This window comes from Coffea arabica, chromosome 10c (assembly GCF_036785885.1).
Source record: "Coffea arabica cultivar ET-39 chromosome 10c, Coffea Arabica ET-39 HiFi, whole genome shotgun sequence".
Taxonomy (NCBI): Eukaryota; Viridiplantae; Streptophyta; class Magnoliopsida; order Gentianales; family Rubiaceae; genus Coffea; species Coffea arabica.
The window spans coordinates 8186795-8210031 of record NC_092329.1 but is presented as its reverse complement, the minus strand read 5'-3'; the positions used below and the strand labels follow the sequence as shown (position 1 = coordinate 8210031).

Below are 23237 nucleotides of genomic sequence, written 5' to 3'. Positions count from 1 at the left end.
AGTACCAACTAACCTAACAATTCTTTTGAGAACCCCAATTATGCACCTGAGCTCCATCACACTCCATGAGGACCACTGTTCATGACCAAATCAGACTCGTACATTTATAATGTGGGCAGATTGTATTGTACCCCATGCAGAAGATGCCCTCTGCTCTGTACAACCTAAGTCGTTCATCTTGTACGTGGTGTGTGGTTCAAGATTTGAGGTCATCCGTCTATCACACTATAATATTATTGCAGGTGATGTACAGCGGATAATTTCCCATTTTCTTTCATAGATAGATTTGTTTATTGGTTTTTTGTCAGTGCAATCTTTTTCTTTTACTGCAGAGCCTTTGGACCTCTCACAACACAGGGAATAATGGAATCTCGTCCTGTAATTTACCTCATTGTCCTCGTACGTTTTTTTTCCAGCTGTAGATGTCTATTCTATAAGGGAGAGTATATAATCTGAACTGTACTTGTCTATTATGAATATATATAGCTGCTTCTGGCTCAAGCGATTATGATTCTTGAACAGCTGCAATTGATCAAAACAGTAACAAGAGATGAAGAAGAAACCCCGACCGATTGGTCAAACCTGAAACATCCGGTCAACCCCTTGCAAGGCTGTGATCTTGCTGGACTTTGAAGTTATTCCGAAATGAACGGTTTGGTTCATTCTGCTCACTTGGTCATGATCTAGTATTAGTCTGATTCAGAAAATTGGTCTAAAATATTTAACAAGGGAAGAATGGGAGTTAAGATTGTTTGTGGGCTAAATATAGATAGATAATAAGTCGGATAAAAGTATTTTTTTTTGTTCAGCGCAAGAAGTATTCTAACTTTGTCAAACTAATTTTCCTGCGTCTGTTCACCCCTTTCTCCAAAGATACACAAGCAATAAAGAGGTGATTCGAACACAAGAACTTCGAAACCTAACTAGATTACCCTGAGACCATTCGAGCCAACCCCAAGGGACCGGATAAAAAAAGCATTAGAGAATGCAAAAATAAGTCTTGCATAATAATTAATAAAGACAACTCATGAACAAAATCTTTCTGAATATTTTGCCTTTAATCGAGTGGGAATGAGGGTTTGGGACAAGGAGAAAGACGGGTGCTGTGGAGTCAAAGTAACAGTACTGTGTGTAATTGAGATTATGATGGATGATGATTGAGATTGCACAGCTAACTTATCAGTGTGGGTACTCACACACCAAATCATTCTTCTTCCAGAATGCGTTTCTAGTATAGTACAGGTAGCTTGGACCGCATGGCTTATAGATTGGAGATCTATCTTCTATGTTTTCATTAATTGATTTTGTGGGAAAGCAAAATCAATTATGTGTGTTAATTATTGACTACATATGTAGTAGCAGTGGTTAATTATTTACAACCATAATAAATTTGTATCCAACTCCGTAATAGCTAATAGGATGTTTCTTTTATTAGTATCATGATTTTTTTAAAAAAAAAAAAAAAAAGAAGTGAAAGCGATGGATCAAGTTATAAATTTATAATACAATAATATTGATTTTCCTTTTTTAGGGGTGGAAATGAAGCAGCTCATAAATCATCACCACCACATTAGCCCTGTTGACTAAGACAAGCAAGATACTGGAGAAATAAACAATTTGGATTAGGGCAATCTATATTGAATTTTAATTTAAAGGTGGATCTTAGTTCATTCAACGTCTTAATTAAATGATGGAGTATAAAAAGCTGAGGTTTTGAGATTTTGGAAAAATTCCTTTTTAAATTTGACTCCTCTTCTGCTGGAAAAATTCCTTATGATGATGGTGTATTGCAGTTTTTTCATTTATAGTTCGCTGTGTCATATTGTACTTGGACATTTTTTTTTTCTGATCCTGTTATGCTTTCAAAAAAAACTTAACACTTGGAAATCTATTTAAGGGCACGTTAAAGAAATCGATGAGTTCTTACCAAACAAAAAAAAAAAAGAAATCGATGAGTTAATTTTGTTTTTTTTTTTTTTTTGGGATAGTTTCAGAAAATTCCCTCGAGATTTCTGGTAATTTCATCTAGTACCCTCTATTACTCTTTACCTCCTTTCATAGCTCAAAGTCAATTTGATAACTAAAAGAATGATACTACTGATCCTGTGCAACAATTGAGGCCAAATTTCTTTTAAAGAGGAAAAAAAAAATTTTTTTAAAAAGGTCGTAAAAACGTCAAATGGCTCCGCAAAAAAGTTGCCACCAAGCATTCCCCTCACTAAATAGCCCTATCATGAATTCTGCTGCTTCGACTTATTTCTTTTATTCATCCAAGTTTTTCATTCTTCCCCAAAATTCTAATTTTCATATCTCACAAATTTCAATGTTGATTATGCCCCTTTATCCATTGATCCAAGTTCAATAAAGAATTAAAATACAAACATACATATAGTAAATTAGGCTAAAGGAATACTGAGGGAGCGATTTAGGCCATAGACAAGGCAAAATGTTAGAGACTAGGAGAGAAAAAAAAGATATATACATGGACTATTTTGATTTAAAACCAAAACAAATCATTAGGGCAATTTGGTATACTAATATAGTTTTTTCCACAATATTTGTCAAATGAAATCCAAAAACTACTATTCAATTTCAGGGGATGTATGTATAATTTTTGAGACGTGAAAGGAGCTAGTTGTATTTATCATAAACCCTTGAGGAGATTTGTGAAGTTATCCCTCTACCTTTTTTTTCTTTTTCTTTTTTCCTTTTTCGGTAGAGTGAGTTATGAACCTTTGGGAAACCTCTCACAGGACTTCATAACGTTCGGCCATTGCATAAAAACCCGAGTTATATTTAAGGGCTAATGCTTTATGTTTTGTGAATGCATGCATGGGCTTTGGTGGATTGAGCAATCAAACAATACTACCACATCAGTGTTAACAAATGGTGATTTGTCCTGTTCGGCTGCTGAGCATAATGCGATAATGAAGTTCATTTTGGATTTTGGCCAAAAACCCAAAACTCGGAAAGTGAAATTCGTAATTCTTCAAATGATTCCGACCTGTAAATATTAATTTTAAGTTTTGGTTGGATTCATTTCAACGAAACAGCGTATTTCTTAGATCAAGAATTTTGAGTAGCAAATTAAAAAGTTCCAAGAGAAAGCTTGATTCGAGGATTCGTGATATCGATGCTTAATGACCGAATTTAAGTAAGATAAAAAAAAGTTGTTAGAAATCGACTCACTTAATTTCAATTCAAGAGACACATAAATCAGGAGCAAACACGATCTTTTCCACTTCGGAAGCTTGAGAAAATTTGGAAACAGAAGGGAGAAAAAGTAAGAAAAGTTTCAAGAGAATATTCATCCATAAGTAGTTGTTAAATGGAAGGCGACAAACCAAACTCGAATATCAATTCAATTACGGCACGAATATGTTGTTCGAATACATGAAGAATAAATGGAAAACGCTTAGCTTCACTGGGAAACATATCAAATCAGTTGCAATATTTGCATGTGTTACGCAATCAATGATTTGTACTTGAAATACATAATCAACTCGATAATTAACTAGTAAACCTCAAGCAAATGATCCCCACACCATCACGCCTGCGCCACCCGATAGGGCTCCCGGTGGACCTAATTTTAGCAGTTCCAGAAGAGGTGGTCCTTCCTAACTAGCAATGATGGTGTGATACCTAAGAGGGATAAAGGTAAAGAATCTCAAAAGATTATGGCTAATCATAGTTTTTTAGGTTAAACATGTGAGAAGATGGATAAGGTATGTTCGTTCTATAAGAGAATTCTTCTCTCATTTCACATCAGTCTATTATATTATGGAAAATTCTATGCTAGATGGCATATGACTTGTGATAGAAACAAACGAAACGATGGCTCGCCTCTTTGATTTTAGAAATTCCTATATTTGTGTATGCTGTTTACAAATGTTCTAATTTTCAATCATTTTTTTATAGGTGGACTCTTATATTATACAGGCTTATTTAACCCTTTTTAAATTTTTTGGCATATCAAAATTTTTATTTTATTTTTTTACTAACGATAACAATCTACACTACCCTTATACTATGAGGGAGGGGGAGCCCTATTGTGCTTGTAAGAGGTTGGGGTATGAACCTACCGCAATCAATTTACTATGAGGGAAAGGGAGCCCAACTGGGCTTGAAAAGGATTGGGGTATGAACCTCAAGACCAAACACAAGTGTGTGATATTGCGCTCTCTGAATTTCTTGAAGAAATGAAGCGCAATGCTTCCTTGTAATGCACTAGACGGATTTGAACCTCCGACCTAGTGCACGAGAACACTCTAAGAGACTCTTCCTAATTATTGGGTTTCGACCAATGGTTAAAACTCTCGTTTTATTGATTCCAAGGAAATTATGCATTAATGGCAGCGGACGGAAAGAATCTCCTTCTAAACCAAGTAAACCATTTTTAAGAATCGACTATGATTATTCTGAAACATGAAAATGATGTGCAATCAATTGAGACACATACGTTATCCCTTTTATCTTTTTTTTTTTGGTATGAAAAAAGTTTGAATAAGTTTGACTCCTATTGCTAATATGAGTCAAGGTATACTTTCAAAATCATAAGTATTTACATTTAACCCCATAAGTAACATACATTTAACTTTCAACACTAGAAAGAAAGTGTTCATGAGCTCACGTCTACACTAATTCTAACCCTTGGTTGGCAAGCCTCAAAGGTTTAACCCCATAATTACTTGCTTAAAAAATGGTGTTATGCCTTGCTTTACTGAGTTCATGACTCATGCTTTACTGCTAATCGATCTTTTTGTCGAGGAAGATTTATACTTTTCAAGAAGAAACTTTTTTTTCCCATCTCTCCCCTTTAGAGAAAGTTGCCACCCGCTTTTCTTTTTTCCAATTCTAGAGATTTTGCTTCATATGAGTGAGAAGCCAAATTTCACATGTTGTTAATTATTGTACTAATGGGATGACTAATCCAAAGTAGATCAAACTTTTAACCAAAAAAAAAGGGATAGAAGTACATGAAACTAAGAGAGAATGATGACCATCTAAATTCATAGAAATCATTATGGACGGTATATAAATGGACGTCATATTACAGTATCTACAGATAAAAGAAGTGAAGCATGCGGAGAACCGAAGTAATCATTAATTTTGTGTTCTTTAAGATTAAAGCAGAAAGGCTACTGTTAAGGAAGCTGGAAATACGATGGTTGTTTATTTGTTGCATCGAGACATGGTTAGGAGTCTTAGGACGAGGCCTCAGGTACCCGATCTAACAATCATTTTCGTTCTATTCAGTGCCTCCCCTTCAGGAATTTTGCTCATGCATCGTAGATGCAAAAATTCTTTGTTGAAATATAAAAGTTTAGAAACAAGGTTGAAAAGAAGAGAGAAAAAAAAGAGACATTGCATCTTGGATGAGTAAAACGTTGTGTAGTGCTTGCTTTCGTTATAATATTTTCACCCCCTTATGCAAGGTAGGAGCTTTCCTTTTTTTTTTTTTTTTTTCCTTACTTAGATTATAAATTATAAAAGTTGAACATCAAATGTAGGAGTTAATTTCAATTTTCTTAAGTGATTATCATTTTCAGGATGTTATAGTGCCATAAGGGGAACGGGATATGAGTTCTTAATCACACGCCAAAACCATCTTTAAGTCAGTTACTATATCCTTTGTATTGTAGCCATATAAAGAGGATGCAAACGAATTGAATTGAGTTGAAATTTGGTCTAATCGAGTCAAGTCGAAATTCAATTTTGTCAAACTTGAGCTCGACAACCTTTCAATGTAAAATACAAGTTTAAAATTGAGCCTACTCGAGTTTAAAAATATTGATCGAACTCGGGTAAAGTTTTGACCAAGTTGGCTTGTGAGCGCTCTCGCGAGTGATTTGATTCATTTGCAATCTAGTCCTGTTATAATAAACAACTCTTCAGTTCCCAAATTCCACTTTCATCCAAATAATACTATCAAATTTTTTGGGAAGTGATATTTGCACTCCCAAATTAGGCTCCTGCACTCTTTGGAGGCATATTATTTAATGAGTGGATTGAAGTGCAAGAGAATAAAATGGAAGTATGAATACCAATTCCCAATTTTTCAAACTTCGATAACCAATTCGTGATTTTCTTTTTGCCATCCACATTTGTTGGATATCCAATTACATTAAAAAATGTTGATGTGGCAAAAGGGTTGATATAGACATGGGGCCTGAGGGAAGGAGAGTTGAGGCCCAAACTAAACTTTTAAAAACAACCTTTTCTTAATGGAACAAAGCAATTGACAAAGCATACAAACAGGGCAAAATCTCAATTGGGTCCTTAGTCATTTGTGTCGTGTCGTTTCGGGGCCTAGTTTCTTTGTGAATCGTTTCAAGTTGGCAATTTGTGGTTGATCTCAGGCCCATTGGTTACATCTTCCATTCAAAATTGCTATTAGTTCTGGGCTTTCGTTTGGGGCTTAATGTCAAGGACTTGAATCCTTCTTGATTCATTTTTTTTTTTCTTGATTCATGTTTCCCCTTTTGGTGGAATTTAATGAAATGACGCAGTACTATTAGCCAAATTGAATTATAAAATCCGCATGCGAATCAAGTGTATAATTCTCTTGGATGAAAATCACTTCGAAGGGAAATCAAACATATCGTGTCTTACATTTTCACTTTGTTGCTTCTTTTTGCATTCTTACGCTTGAAATTTGGTCATTCACAATAACTAATTATATATCTTACTTTGAAACTCCATTTTTTTTATTACATAATCATTTTTTTTTGTTTAATGGAGACTCCAAACCTTAGACGAATAATATTTCATGGAAGAAGAAGTATTGCCCTTACGAAATATGGCTGCCTGGCCTCAATCCCAGCTCAATTTAGCTCGAGAGATGACAACAATGTACACCTAATTAGTTTTAAGAGTAAATTTTATATACATTGACAGTGTATACGCTATTACGGTTGGACGCATGACACATTTATAAAATTTGGATTTCAAATTCAAATTTGGATTAGTATCATGCATCTAATGGTGAAAGTGTATATGTTGTGAGTGTATAGAAGATTAATCCTTAGTTTAAACACACACGCACACTTGCATTCGCAATTGAAGATGCAGTGCATTTGAATTTATGGTCAAAAAGAACCGGTGCATGCATGCATCCATGCATGCGCCCGGCAAAGAGTACGACAAAGCCAAAGAACAGCAGCAGCAACCGTGGTAAATTAGGGTGGCCCAAAACGACAGGGCTGAGGCCTGCGTCGTTGCAGTGTCGCAGTGCCACGTACAACTGTGAATTTCTGCAGTGGTGAAGCAAGCAAGAACACCATCTCATGATCTGAATCTATTTCTTCCCTATATCGACAGCTTAGCAGAGAAGATTTATGATAAAAGATCCAACAATAGATCATTGACAGATCGAGGCAGAGAGATTGTAATTGAAACAAGATTCAGCATTAGATTTTTGGACGTTGACAGCTCTTCCCTTTTTATTGCTTTCAACAAAATTACATTTACATGGTACATGACATGCTAGCAGGATTTTACCTTTAATTTATTCCCTTTTGCAGTCCCTAGCTAGCTGTTCGAAAGGATGAACTGCTGCTGCTGGTGCCCGACCAATTCTTTGAAACTATTTTGTGGGATTAATGAGCATCTATATGGACACATTCATGCCAGGGTACCTTTTCAACAATGCTTGAAAATCAACCAACTCAAGGGGAGACCCATTAAACTCCACTGTCCAAGCAATTACCATGCAAGTGTACCTTAATAACATGAAATTTGTGCGTGCGAGCGCGTGCTTGCGCGTAAGCACGGGTAAAAGGGATGTCAACCCTGAATTTTATTAATTATTAAAGGGAGGGACATAAACTTGTATAATTAATTATACTCGTAAAATTTTATATTTTTCTCGAACAGGTGATAGATTTTTCGCTATTCAGTACTCGTGCCTAAATGCATAACACGTAATAGTTTTTTTTTTTCCCCCGCCTTTGGCTGCATTCGAAAATGTTTAGAGAGCAATTAATACGAACAGCTGTAAGGAAGAAAACTAGCTATAGAGTCATCCTCTAACCAAATGATTGAAGAAGATAAGGGGAATAATTGCTGTAGGAAATTACCACCAAATGTCTGCGGAGGTAATAAATGATTGAGCAGACTGATGAGCATGATTAACGTGAAACTGGGCTCAGTCGTTGAAGGCTTCATTATTAAAGTACCACCGTAAATTTCCGATGGTTCCCACAGCACAAGACTGCTCCGTGGGATTTGATTTACATTGTCCCCCCTGCCGTCCACAAAAGACAAAAGCAAAAATGGAAAAGGACATAGATCATTAACATTTAACACAACAGGTAAAGTCAGGCTATTCTCCCTTTGAATTGCTATTTTTTTTTTAAGATTTTATTAAAAAATATATTGTAACGATTTAACGTATATAAAATAAAAAAATAATTAAAAATATTTTTTTTAAAAACGTAAAAGCCTTTTAAGAAAAAATGGCAGTCAAAACAAGGCATCTTGTCATTTTTATTTGTTTGGGTAAGCAACATTTCCACCTCCGGTTTAGGATTGTCAATGAACCAGTTGAGCCGAGATGCGACCCAAGCAAGATTCAGTCCATATTCTAGACTCGAAATTCCTTTTAGGTCCATTTACTCGGATCTATCCACATTATAAACGGATCCGATCAATATATAGAATTCTATAATTAACCCGGCCATTTTATATGAATAAGCGAATAAAATACATACATTATTATAATTTGTTACTAGCCCATGTGTTTTCTCTTGAAAGCGAAATATGTGCTATGAATCAAGCAAACATTAACAAGTTATTAAATTAAATTAATTAATTTTACGGATCGGATATCTCCCGTCCGAATCCTGATATGAGTGATGGGAACCGAATTTCGAGCTACAAAATAAGACTTGACGGGTAAACAAATCCTCATCTTAATCTGGAATTACCACTTACTTATCAAATCCGGTTCAGAGTTGTTGTCGATTTTGGCATGGATATGATCTGTTACTTTAAAGCCCTACCTCTGTTAAGACTTGAGAGGCCACATTTGGCCCAAGGCAACCACGGGTCAAGAGACTTTGCAGTATTGAATTGAATCCAACACTTCCCGCCAAGAAAGAATTGCAAATACAACATTTTTTTGACCAAAATTCTCAAAAGAAAAAAAGAACCCTAATTAAGTTATGATATCGACGTCGCAAGTTGTTGGAGATGCTAGTAAAATTTATGGTACTGGAGATTGGGTTCCATATAGTAGTAGCTTGAGTCATTTTCATTGATCCCAAGTGCCCCTAAGTAGCCGAAGAAAATCTGCTCCTTCACGTGGAAGGATGGTCGCATAACATTGATGATTCATGAATGCGGGCAAGGGGCACAAGCATAGGCAAATCCGCATATATGGGAGGGACCATAATTTGGGGAATGGAAAGCCAGTTTCATGCTAGGAAACAAGCTCCCTTTGTAGGGAACATCTGGTATATATCAGTTTCAATAATAGAGAGTCCCCTTTCTTCTTAAATCCTGCACTAGCAGTTCACTGGAAATCAAACCAAATGTTTGTCACATCTTCTTCACCATCAGCATGGTACTGTAAATAACTGACCAAGTTAATTGCAATTTCGCTGGCCGAATTGGCTTTGCAGTTCTTGGGACCATGAGCAGGTCAGGTCAGGTCAGGGTCAGGCCACACGATTTGTATATATTGTCCATGCATGGCTCTCTTTGTCCGACTTAAAATGATCCGACTGATTCAAAATCTACCAGCCAGACCAGGTTCGTCCTTGTACCAATTGAATTGTGGTCCGCCCGGCCGTAATATTTGTAATTGATGTTTAGAAAATACCATTGCATTCCAAAAAAAAATACCCATCATGGGACGAATTCCAAATCTCTCAATTCATCAATAATTTTTTTTTTTTAGTGTTAGTAGAAGTTCTCGAATTCCAAATCTCTCAATTCCACTTCCTCCTTTAATATCATCCAACCTATCTCTCGTTCCATAATAATATTAAATCTCTCAATCACCCCAAATTTCTCACTTACACTCAATTCACTAATACCAACCGACCCATACCTCCCTCTACAATCATCAATAACATGATCGATCAAACTTGACATTGAAATTGCACGATTTTCTTTTCGTTTAGTGTAAGTAAGAAGATTTGAACATGAGATCTCTTATTTATGCTCCCTCCTCTTCCGAGCCACTCAACTCATACCTTCTTTCACTGAAATTGCACACAGTGTCTTAACTGTTTGAAATAGTCAATTTTTTCTTTGCCCTTTTTCCCTTGTTACTAGGACCGGGTTAGTTGATCAACCATGAAAGAGAAAACATGGTCATGACTTGATAATTGAGTCGCATAATTGGACTTTGGATTTCTTGTACGTCCTATATGTTAGATGGTCACATGAAGAATGAACTGCAGTAAATTTCCTATGACTAGAAATAATAATAATTTTGTGCCAGTGAAAAATGCATTACAACTCATAATGGTCTACGGAAGTACAGGTTTTCACCCTTTTATGAGTTGACATTCGCCAAAATCCGATAATTATCAGACAAAACTAGCACAATTCGGGTACTTTGATTAGTGATGCCAGCGTTATTATGCCAGCCACGAAAGAAATTACATCTTCAATTATAGGAGCTTTGCTACCTGAGCTATCGACATGGTACTATTCCTTGGAGTGTGAATCGTACGATGTCATGTTTTCTTGATATATAATTCATGGACAATGATGGAATCATCTACAATTATTATTGTTGTTAGCTGCTGTATTTGACGGCTTGTTAAGGCAGGCCATTCGTGGACCAAATTGGTCCGCAGAACCTAAACCGTGGAAAAAAAGGGGAAAATGAAAACAAAATTTGCTGAATAATTGGAGAGCTAACTTTTGTTTCCAATCAGTCAAGCTGTCAATTAACCAATTTGTAATGATTATTCTTGACTAAACACGAGAAATTTATGTACTCACAGATCATTTCCTTTTTCTCTAGCTACCACGGAGAAGTTTCTGATTTTTTCGTGTACATTTTCGCACGGATGGCATTCTTATTGACTATTTAATGAATTTCTACCAAGAAAGTTTAGGTCTCGTTTGGGTTGCTAATTTGATATATCTATAGTTAAAAATGACCGAAAATCGTATTCATGAAAAATATAAAATATTTTTTTAAAAAATTACAATCCAAACAAGACCTTAGATATGCTCGAGAGCTATATATATGCCTTCATCATATATCAATTTCTTGTTATTAGAAGGCTATTTGGAATTAACAATTTCTTTGGGCCCCCTCCGGAAAAAAAAAAAGAAAAAAGTCACCTGTACTTTTAATCAAAAAGAAAATTTATCTGGATACCGACCAAGTCTCGAAGCAGGAAAGAAAAAGATGAAGAAATTTGATGATTTCTTATTGCTATCCTTGCGCCATACAGGTACCTCATTAAGATATAGCACAATTACAAAGTTTCTCTTTACTTATTGTAATTACATTACTCATTCTATCAAATTTTCATTTCAATTTTGAAATTATCTTTTTACCAATCTAAAGACAATAATAAGCCAATAACGAGGAAAATGTAATATGGTGCATGAAGCAGTAAAGTTTACGAGGTTTAATGGAATTATAAACATAAGAAAGAACCCATAGAACATATATATATAAGCTCGAGGGTGTTAAACAATAGGCAAACATAGTGGAAATTTAAAGAGGTACTTTGTTTCATCAGTGCTCCATCTTTTTTGCCAACTCTAGGAAATTAGAATGTATTAAGTTGAGCATTTATGCTCTAAACATCTTGGTAGATGAAGAATGGGTGAATCCCAATCTTAGATGCTAGGCATCAGTGATCTTGTGTGACAGTTTGTCCGTTTGATTGGACCCTTGTCCAAATACTGTAAAGTTTACGGATTATATATATAAAGCTAACGTTTCGACAAAAAAAAAAAAAATTTAGAATAGACTTCAAAGTTCAAAGCAAAAGAATACTCTGCCGTTTTTGCCCCCCAAAAAGAGACTATTGGCCCTGTATAGTTTCTCTATTGGATTTAGGTTATAAATTTGTGAATCTACAGGAAATTATTTGTCTGAGCCTCATTATGGATTTCCAATCGTTAACACATCTATATTCCACCCATCCTACTATGTATATACATACACTAAAACTTACTATATTTTTCTTGTATTTATACACTATTGTTTTCAATCAATTTCCTTGCATTAATTCATTTTTCGTTATTAATCTAACATTTCTAAAAATCTAACACTTGAAATGTGTCTTGACGCATGTCCATTACGCACTCGTTAGTAAGATCCATAGACTATTGCAGGAAAATTAGTACTAAACGTGGCAATCCCCAACCCCCCCCCCCCCCCCCCCCCCCCCCCCCCCCCTTCTCTCTTCCTTTTCTTGCCATTTGCAGCATCAAGAACAACACAACAGCGATCAATTGTGCCCATTATGGCCCTTCGTATTTTTGTTTCCGGCTAAGGTTTTTATTAGAGCATCGACAGGAAACCAACAATAGAGGGTCATTATCATGAGTAGGAGATGAGTTCGATCCTTACTGGAGCCAAATAACGACTTCAAAATTGAAATTGATCAGACATGTGAACGGAAGTAGCCTATAGGCTTAATGCGAAGAAGATAAATATTGAATGGATTGCGCACTTAAAAACAGGAAACTCTCTTGTTCTACTTTTGCTGTTTATAAGACTGACTTCCAACTAATGCTAGTGCACAGTTGTAATTCAACTTTATTTGGTAGGTTCCCCTTTTTTCCAGCTTCCCCGGCATCATATCCTCCTTGTCGCCTCCTAAACCAAAATAATGCAACCCCTTTTGACCCCAAAATTACATCAAAAACTTGTAAAGCACCTTATATTACATCAAACAGGGGCAAAAATTTTTTTGTAAGTAAATAATTGCAGCTTTTTACCAAATTTTGTGGTTTAGTGACTACGTCATCCATTTATTTATCTGAACCACTTCCCACATAAACAGAAAAAGTATGATTTAATTGGTAATATCTGTGATAACTGGAATTGACCCCTTTACTGAGATCCAGGTGTACACCAGTTAAGTTCTCAGGCCAAGGCAAAATGCAAATTCTATATTTGTCGTCCGTAATTGCCACATCAAGACATGGAATTGCTTTTTGGGGGGCGGGGGCCAATATTTATCATACTAGAGGAATTTCAAAAGCTAGATAGATTTTTTAACAAGAAATGCTTCTTCAGCAAACAGCAGACAGATCTGTAACTAATTATTACCCAGAAATGATGGTAGATCCTAAAGCAAAACCATTTAGTCCTCTTTTTTCAACAGTGAGGAGGAATTGTCTGTCGCCTTTGGGGAAAAGCTCAGAGCAGAAAAGAGGTATGCGGCAATCATCAATGATAGTGTAATGCTAGATTGAGCAGCAGATTGAGGGGAATGCAACGAGATCAATTTGGTCAAAGAAATGCCTTTTTGCATTATTGAGAAACATTGAGCTGGTTTTTGTACTTAAGGCGACCTTAAAAAGATGGAAAAAGCAGATTCAATAATACGTGGGTCACCTCCATATTGGCAATATCATTTCACAAGATTTAATCATGAATCTTGGAAGCCCCATCCAGCTCCAAAAGTGGCCGAATACCATTCCCTTCATTTTGGCAAAATCTTCAACACCCCAATATGCGCAAAAAGGCATGTAGTTTGAAAAAGTTTCCGAACACTTGGTTACAGACAGATAACTGGGGACCCCCCCCCCACCACCCCTCCTGTCTATATCCCCATTAAGCTTCAAGTGCTATCCACTCGCAATTCAGCAAAATAAAACTAGTAATAACTGAAAGAGTCATAAAAATCCTACATCCCCTTGCTCCTTTTTCTCGTGACCACCTTGCCCTTTTTTACCCTCCGCTCCATGCAAAAACTTTACATGTAACAAAACGCATGCCTGATCATATATCACCCCAGGCAGCAAATACTGGCAAGTGAGCCATGGAGATTGGAACTGGCTTTAACTGTGCCGATGGAATCCAAGAACCAACATTTGCTGTAGGGTTGACGTAGTTAGCAGCAGAAGTAGGCTTTGCAGCAAATAGCATGGAGGTTCCGGACCTATCAGGACTAGCTTCTCTGGAGCTGTTCAAACTGGTAACCAAGGAAGATGAGTTAGAAAAGTGAGCTCCTAACTTAGCAGATTCATCCACAATGCCCCGGCTCGAGTTCCCGGAATCGATGCCAATAAGACCATGTAGAGCAGTTGAGTAGGAGGGATTTTGATAATGCACAACGTTCATTATTTTCTCATTGAAAGAGTCCATGGGCAGATTTTGCTGCTGAGGGGGCTGATATGGGGCCATTTTCCAATCCGAAACGTTCGCATTCCTCTCGGGTTGAAAGCATTCCTCGCTTTTGCGGGCTGCATTGGCGTATTCAATGGTCTCATTATTCGGCTCGGTCTCTTTGTTCCTCCTAGCAAGCTCCCCAGCAGGCAGGGTATTGCTGGCCATGATTCTCTCCACATCATATCTTGATATGTCAAAATTGGTGACAGCATTTACACCACGGAACTTGATAGCAGCAATGTCATAAGCTTCAGCTGCTTCCTCCTGCGTGCCTGAAGAAGTTCAAGATTTTCTCGAATTATAGGAAAGCTTTACAAAGAAAACAAATTTAAGAGCTCCTAAAACTTTTTAAGCTTTAATCTAGCATTTTTAACAAAAGGACATCTGTTCATTCTCCTTTATCATTTGATCTGGCAGGGAACAGCCTTACAAAAGGAGTTGCGTTCCGCTGAAAATTATCTACGTACGGTCAAAGCTAGCAGCATTATCAGCCTTAGAAAAGTGTATCTAGTGGCCCAAAGAAAAGGAGGGAGACATGAGATGATGAAAACAGGGATTCAAAGTTGAAACTTATAATGCATGAAAACTAACATGCAAAATCATCACATCAGAATTAAAATAGGAAACAATTTTTACAGCAGGAACATTCATACTCAAATAATCACAAAAGAACACTTACTAAAAGTCCCAAGATAGAGATCCTTGTTCCCTGCCACACGGCCAATTCGGGCTTGCCATCTTCCATGCTGATGATGCCTATTGATATTTCAAGTAAAAAAAAAAGGCTTCAGTTGAATTAAACAACTGCTGCACCGATCTTCAAGAATAATATCGACAAGGATAAGACAAGAAGTTATAGGAACCTTGTTACTCCTCGGTATATTGAGGCACCCCTCGAGAATCCACTACTTTTCCTGAAAGTGGAAGGGATATTTGATAGATAAAGCATTAATTTAAGCCACATAACATATACTTATAACGGTACGAAATTATAAAACCAATAAAGGGGCATAGTTATTTACTATTTCACCTTCTCAAGTGCGCAACATATTCCTGGCGACTCATATTCTTCATCCCCTCAAGTTCTTGCTGGTAATTTTCTAGCTGTAAAATCCGCCAAAAAACCAATTAGTACTTGAAAAACTTCACCATATAAGCTACCATTATCAAGAGAGATCAACCCATACCGGGAAGTTAATATGAGTTGAAGGTCCCCAGTATTTAAGCGCCGCGAGATCGTAAGCTCTTGCAGCCTTCTCTTCCATGTCATATCCACCTAGGGTACAAGTTTATTTCACATTAATCATTAGAACTAACATACTTTTCAAGATTATATTCTTGTTTTAAGAGAAATTGTAAACCAACTTAAAATACTATCCTCACCAAGATAAACTGAAATACGGATCATGTGATAGGAATAGCATAATCCGAGGCGAGCATGTAGACGACAACAAAATTCAAAACAAAGTCAGAACGTGAATAAAACAGCCAAATATGGTAGTCAAAAGCAATACATCCAAAAGAATAGTATAGAACCCAAGTCATTTGTTGTTTTCTTACTAACCTTGCCTCCCTTTCCTTGTCTGACCCTCTTTCTTGCAACTATTATCCCACAAATGTGCTTCATACCTACCTGTCCAACGATGTCTGATAACAAGATGTATTAATTAACCAGTGCCAAGTTGACTGAGCAAAACACTAAGCAAATACTAACACGAGGTGCTTACTTTTCATAATACGAACACAACAAGCGCAGAAAGGAATCAATTCTATAGCAAAAAAGTTGCCAAGAAATACCAAAAACTGATCTTCATGGAATTCTAAGAAGTTAATAAATGGCTGAAACAGTTCACTTCAGTAAACAACACCGATAAAATATACAAGCGGGCAAAGATATGAGTAGAGTCAAGACTGACCTTGTTACACCTCTATACTGAGATGTCCTCTGGCCAAAGGTGTCAATGGACTTCCTATGAACAGGTTGCTTCTGTGCAACTTTTCCGCAGCTCCTCTTCTTTGTTTCAATGGCCAAACACTCAGCCTCAGTTGGTGAAATGTGTCTAGGGGCAGTAACACAGCTGGACTGAGAGCCGGGACTCATAGATAAACTCAAGGACTGCAAATCACCACAACCCACCGAACCAACTGATCCAGAACCAGAACCATTTCCTCCTTCAACCATGGGAGCTGTGTTTAGCTGCTGCTGGTCAAGTGCATGCTGATCCGAATAGTCCACAGCGACCCAGTTTTTCAGGTCCTCCCCAGTCATTGTTGGGATTTGAGTATCACAATCAGCAACTCTGGTCTCATCATTTTCCTCATGTAAAGGATGTTGATACATATCCTGGCATTGCAGACCAGAAAAGTATGGATTTTCTTGCCTAATAGGCTCTCCTTCTGGCTCGACATTTTGGTTGTAAAAGATGCTGTCTAAGCTAAGAACCATTGTTTCTCTGTCCTGGCTTCCATATTGATGAGTTCCCATGGTTGCACCACCAAAAAAGTTTTCTAATTTGGGAGAAGAATTTGGCCCCATAGCTTCATACAAGAAACAAACATAAGAAAAACGTGCAAGAAAGTTAAAAGGAAACAAAACAGGAGAATAGAGAATGAAGCATAAACCTTCAGTCTGAGATCTTCTGAGGGCTTCCATGATACAAAGAGAACCATCTGACCTAATAGGCATCACAGACAGAGGTGCATGATGAAAACCACCATTTTCAGAGACACCAAAGCAGACGGGAGAAGCTATGTTGTTGAGGTGAGGAGGAGAAGAAAGACAGAAACTTGTTGGAACATCAGTAGAAGTTGAAGTTGGAGGTGGCTGATTTTGATGATTGAACTGATGATGATGATGTTCGGACGAAGAAGAAGAAGAAGTAACTTCCATTTTCATGTAGGGTGAGAGAGAAAAACCCAACCAGTTTGGAGCGTTACAATTATTATTACTGCTAGCATCATTGCCATTGTTGTTATCATTCACAGACTTCATCTTCTTTTTCTTCCTTCTAGAGGTTTTTTACTTCTTAGCAGTATTTCCTGTTCCTCAAGGCAACTCAATCATTGGGAGAGGATATAAAGTAATCATTCTAACAAATCTCTCTCCCTCTAAAGATCTTTGTAGTCTTGCTGCAGAAGAACACTCATGAAGCTGCTGGCCAAGAAATGCAAACAATAAGCCCACAACACACAGAAGGGAAGCTAGCTCTTATATCTATGCACACCCTCCACAAATCTCTCTTGCTTTCTACTCTCTCTCTCTCTCTCTCTCTCTCTCTCTCTCATAAACACACACAAACAGAGAGGTGGGAGACCCAAAAATGTCTTGAGAAACTGGTCCCTTTAAACTAGAAGTAAACAAAAGGAATGAATTTTAGCAAGAAGCAAACCAATGCTGGGTTGCATCCCAGCAGCATTCCCATACTCCATAGGGATCTGTGTTTATATTGGCTGGACCAAAGGGCCTAATACCACCACAGGAATGAAGTTTTTTTCCCTCTTTCACTTTAATCCTTCTAACGTTAATACCCTCTTCCTTTAAAACCCAGGCTAACAAAATCTACAACAAAAACCTGCACCCAAATCCAAGGGCCATTTAATGGATTGCTAATCCCACTATTATCCTTTATCCCATCCTTTTTTAGGCTATAAAAAAAAATGAAATGTTTTAAATATTACTACTCCCTAATAAACATAATAGCCACTTGACTCTAGTGGTGGGTTTTGCGGAGGAGGGTGTATATAGTGACAAAGCAAGAAAACAGAACAAAATTGGTCTTATTCATTTCACAGTCCGTCTATATCTATGTAAGGAGGGGCTTTGTTTGTTGGGTTGGGATAGATTTGACAGGCAGTATATCTGGCCATCCAGTCACTTCATACAGTACAAGTTTCTGGAGTGCAGATCCTCTGTCCAATATTTTGTGTCCAATTTCCTGTCCAATATTTTGTGCCCCACCCTAGTCTGTGCGAGTCCGAATTTAAAACTTTTAAATCCACCTTCGTCCTTTTACCTCCCCAATTCAATTCGGACTTAACTAGATTCAACAAACAAATGGATTATCAACCAAAAAAAAAACAACAACAAATGGAGAGTAATTTTTTTTCCTTCCTCTAAAAGGAATAGATATCATACTATTTATTTCAAAAGTAAGAAAATGCAACGATTGCTCATTTGTATGGGAACTAAAGTAAAAGTCTACGGTTGGATTTTTAAAATGAGCAAACTATTGGGCTTATCTTATTGCTTAAATTAGACTTGAGTAACGCTGCATGGACCTTGTGCTACGGTAATTCATTTGACTAGATGTAAGAATAATATGTTTTATCGTAAAATAATCTCCCCAACAAAATGATTATTAATTAGCAAAAAAATAATTACTATGATCCCTTGCATTTATTTTTACTTTCCAAAATAGTGTCCTGACATATACAAAACAACAACATTTAATTGTTAAAGAATCATTCACGATACATTGTAGGTTAGTCGAGATATTATTGCTGAATTGTAATTTACTTATATTGATCTCAACATTGTCAGTCAATTGGAATCCTATGAGAGGGGGAAAAAAAAAAAGAATGACCACCCTAATTGATACTAATAAAATCAGAAGGTATTCAATATTGCCGCTCCATTAAGTGTGAGTTTTTCTATTAGGGGAAAAAAAAAGTTTTGAGAAGCTGTTTATTGTGACCTTGGGATGGGATAAATAAGGCTTCTGAAGACCACAAGATTTGACAGAAAGAGGAGCTCATTTCATGCTGTAGTGGCTTTTTGATATTCCCATTTGCTTTTTCCATTCATTGATCAAGTTGGCTATTCCATACTTTTCTTATGCATGGAATGGCTGCAACAAATGATACAAAATGTAACACATAAAGGTGCAAAGATAAAGTGTAAAGAAGTACAGAGCATTAAGCAAGGATTTTCAAAGGAGAATCTGACCAAACTAAATGGGGGTATTATCATTGTCCATGTAATTATGCGATGTGCAAAATCATTATCAAATGCTACTTTATTATTAGAAGTTGGATGCTAAAGCATGCCAAAGTCGTACCCTCGTGTGCTTAGTAATTAACTCTGGTGAATCACGTAATAGAGTATGATTGATGTACTCATGAACGTGTAAAATTGCATGTTTAAGCAGTAATTTTAGGATACAAAGAGTTGATTATTGATAATGACTACTTTTTCTAGGCAAAATCTACTCTCTTTTTTTTTTTTTTGCTAGTCATTTTGCACTGCAGTTAACCCCCCCCCCCCCCCCTCTCCCTTAACCAGAATTGACATCCTTCTGAAGTAGAGATTTTTGTACCCAATGTGCATTTATGCCAAGGTTCATTAGCATGATACTCTGAATATTGGCCTGCCGTATGCCCGTCCCCAGCTACACCAGGGCATGTTGTTTTTCTATTCTCATTGCGCGGTAAGACAAATAAGCAAGATTACATTTATTAGCATTTATTTCAATATATGATGATCACGTCTTCTTCTTCTTCTTCTCCTCCTCTTTTTCTTTTTTAGATTTACAAACTATTAATATTCAAATTTGGCCAGATAAAACAGAATACCATTTAAGTCAATGTAAAGAGAGAGAACTATTTCCATGAGCTTGCAAGATTCGTAGACAAAAAATGGTTAAAATTTCAAACACTTGCAGGCTTAAACCTCCTTTTTTGATCATCTGTCGGCATGGAGTGGGATGAGAGGAAAGTGAAACTTATAAAACTCAATTAATAGTAGTACTAAGTGTTATTTTAGCTGGTTAATGCAATCGCTTAAATCTTTTTAACCGAAAAGGGTGAAGAAGATGAGAGGTGATCAAAGATGATGCTTTGCCGAAATTCCCTGTTGCAACGAGGTGCTTAGTCAACACCTGCTTCCAGACAGAAAGTGGGGGGTGGGTCTCAGACATGCTTGAAATATTCCAGGAATGATGAGCAAAGGGCCCTCATGTTCGAGAAAAAAGGAAGGGCTTTTCCTAATAAATGTGGGATATTGTAGCTAGCTTCCAATCTTTTGATTTTTCCCATTGATTCATTAATTAATGGAGTTAATTTCACAAAGTAATGGATCTTTATTCTTCGGATGTACAACTATACCACCGCTCATGTTGCTGTTCTTCCACATGTTTCACGAAAGAGGCCAACATCTCTTTTAACTAAGGAAGTACTCGCTGTATTATATCTGATATCTGATGATTAAGAAAAGAACTCGAGTACAAGAATGTCCAGCTAATTCTAGTGCTTTTTCTGGAACTTATCTTGAGATGTCATGTAACTAGAGTTTGTTTGGATTGCTATTATAGAGTTTTTATAAAATATATATATATATTATAGTAATTTGATATATATAAGATAAAAAAGTGATTGAAAAATGTATTCATAACAAATATACAAATTTTTTTGGAGGAAAATAGTTTTCCAAACAAGGCATTAGGGCCTCTTCAGCCCTAAACTTAAGTTGTGGATGCCCAAAGTCTAAAGGGATTTTTTTTAAAAAATAAGTAGATTTAAACTCAAAATCTCTTACTTATAGCATCTTTTTTCTTACCATCCGATCCAACCATCTCCAAAGTTTACAGGAAAGCTGAATCATGATTTTTCATCAATAAATTAGTGTTTTTTTTTTGGGAAAAAAAGTGCTGAATACCACGTAAAGATCGTAAAATGAAGAAAATTAGTGAGTGTGTTTGGATTGTAAAAATTTACATTTTATTTACACCTTATTTACACACACTGATTTGCTTACATCATCAATACATTTTCCAATCATCTTTTTATCTTACATATATCATATAAAAAAAGTGTCACGGTACTTTTTTCACAAAGTTATCTCAAATAATTTACAATCCAAACACACTCTAATATAGCATGTTTGGGAATAGCAGTAGTAACATTCTAATTTCTTTTCAATCAAAGAAAAGTCCAGTATTTGGGAATGCAAAACAATTTTCAGCAGCATTAATTAACCTTAATCCCACGAACAAAGGAATGACTGATGAAATTAGAGCGAGTAAAAGGTGAAATCACGAGGGGGGGGGGGGGGGGGGGGGGCACTTGAGATCCCTTTTCCAAAGAGCATTGGGCAATTAGTAATAATTCATCGGCAGAAAAAATAAATTTTGTGAAGTGGTTTCGCTTGTAGCCGATAGTGAGTTGGTGGATTCGCTCATCATTACCACATAATCAAAAGAGTCCCTTCCACTTCCACATGCACAAATCTCTCATTCCCTCCCTAGTACCAGTACCACCACTTTTCTTTCCTTTTCGTTTCCCTCCCAAAAATCGTGGTCTTCCCTTGGAGATTCAAACCAAATCATTTCCGTCTGAAAATCTGTCTCCACGAAATCCTTCATGCACTTCTGCATGCAACATTCTCTTGATAAAGAAAGATCCAATTCCAAAAGTAACCAATCCACTTCTCGGTTGTCCTTTTGATTAATGACAAGTGCCCACTTGTATTTTGAGTAACTACACTAATAAATAGTAATAATTTTTCATCCATTTGCTTCCAAGCTAAGGTAATTCTCTACTACTGCGCCACAAGATTAAGATTTGAGTTAATAATTTTAATATATCCTGGCATTTGCTTTTCCTTTTCCTTTTGATTTAGCTTCATCTTGGGGACATCTAGTGCGGAGATGTGGGATAAAAGGTGCAATAATTTTTTGTAAGGCTTTGCATGGCCAGTTCACTTGAGCTGTTCGTCAATAAAAAGTCAAAAGAAAATCTTGCTCTTTAATTTATTTTTTTAAAATATGAGCAAACCCCATGGGCAGGGAAGGATGCCAGCCCTCAATTTGATTGATTAGAGAATGAGGTGACATATAACTAGTTTAAAACATAACTAAAGCGTATTTATGGGGTATAAAACAAATTTTCCAAAATTTGAAGGGGAGGTTTTGGGGAGGGGGGGGGGTTAATTTGGAGGGGCAATTGGAGCTCAAATACATCACTTCCAAAAAGATGTATAAATAAGTAATTGCTCAAAGCATGCGGAAGGATTTTTTAAGCATTTCTAAGAATATTATAGTAGTAGTTCTTTTGCTAGAGGAGGTGAAAAAAAGGTCCAAGATTTTTTTCCCCCCATGATTTATACTTTGTAGCTTAACTTATTTGTACTTTGATAGGTGTTACGTAGTTTACCTGCAGAAATTAGAGAAAGAAATAAAAATTATAAAAATTTACACTTTATTTACACCTTATTTACACACACTGATTTGCTTGCATCATCAACACATTTTTCAATCACCTTTTTATCTCACATACATCATATCAAAAAAGTGTTATAGTACTTTTTCACAAAATTATCTCAAAAAATTTACAATCCAAACACACTCAATATTATTAATTTTAAGAAAGAGAACAGCTTTGAATTTGTTAGCTTTGTTTCTTGGGAAAGCTATTCAAAATGTCCCTTACATTTAATCAAATAAATTTTGAGTAAATTTCATATACACTGTCAGTGTATATATTATCACAAGTTGGATGGATGATACATAACTGTTTGGACAGCCATTTTTCTCCGAAAAATTGCGTCGTTTTCCATGATCACATTTCCCTATTACCTTTTTTCTTCACATACATCAAATCGCTACAGTATTTTTTCTACAAAAAATCCAAAAAAATGCAATCCAAACGGGTGGTGATATATAAGATTAATCCATAAATTTTTTCGCCATTTACTTTTAAAATATTAACCTTATGTTCCTTATTAATTCAAGTTAGTAAATTTTAGTTTCAATCTAGTTTTCAACCTTTTTTTTAGCATAAAATCAATATACAACCCACATGCAGTCATTTTTTATATACAAAAAGGTCAAATCTCACATTTTGAATGGTAAAAATTAATGTAGAATGGGCTTGATTTCACTTTTTTCAGAAAAAATGAATATGATTTGGATTAGATTCT

The 23237-nt window shown here is 36.2% G+C and overlaps 1 protein-coding gene across 1 annotated transcript; it reads right to left on the bottom strand.

Moving 5' to 3' along the window:
- Positions 1-13607: 13607 nt before the first annotated feature.
- LOC113715011 (AP2-like ethylene-responsive transcription factor ANT) lies at positions 13608-17983 on the bottom strand. Its single transcript, XM_027239160.2, has 9 exons — positions 16946-17983; positions 16240-16861; positions 15888-15970; positions 15707-15715; positions 15511-15599; positions 15354-15427; positions 15187-15237; positions 15003-15079; positions 13608-14595 (listed from the first exon to the last, which is right to left on the bottom strand). The coding sequence occupies exons 1-9, from the start codon at positions 17313-17315 to the stop codon at positions 13934-13936; spliced, it is 2037 nt and encodes a 678-aa protein (XP_027094961.1). The 5' UTR covers positions 17316-17983; the 3' UTR covers positions 13608-13933.
- Positions 17984-23237: the final 5254 nt, after the last annotated feature.

Excerpts from the sequence above, each read along its gene's own strand:
- LOC113715011 (XM_027239160.2), bottom strand. The coding sequence starts at position 17,315 with ATGAAGTCTGTGAATGATAACAACAATGGCAATGATGCTAGCAGTAAT. Across the intron at positions 15,971-16,239 it reads CAGTATAGAGGTGTAACAAG|ACATCGTTGGACAGGTAGGT; the intron begins GTCAGTCTTGAC and ends TCTTGTTATCAG. Across the intron at positions 15,238-15,353 it reads TATGTTGCGCACTTGAGAAG|GAAAAGTAGTGGATTCTCGA; the intron begins GTGAAATAGTAA and ends TTCCACTTTCAG.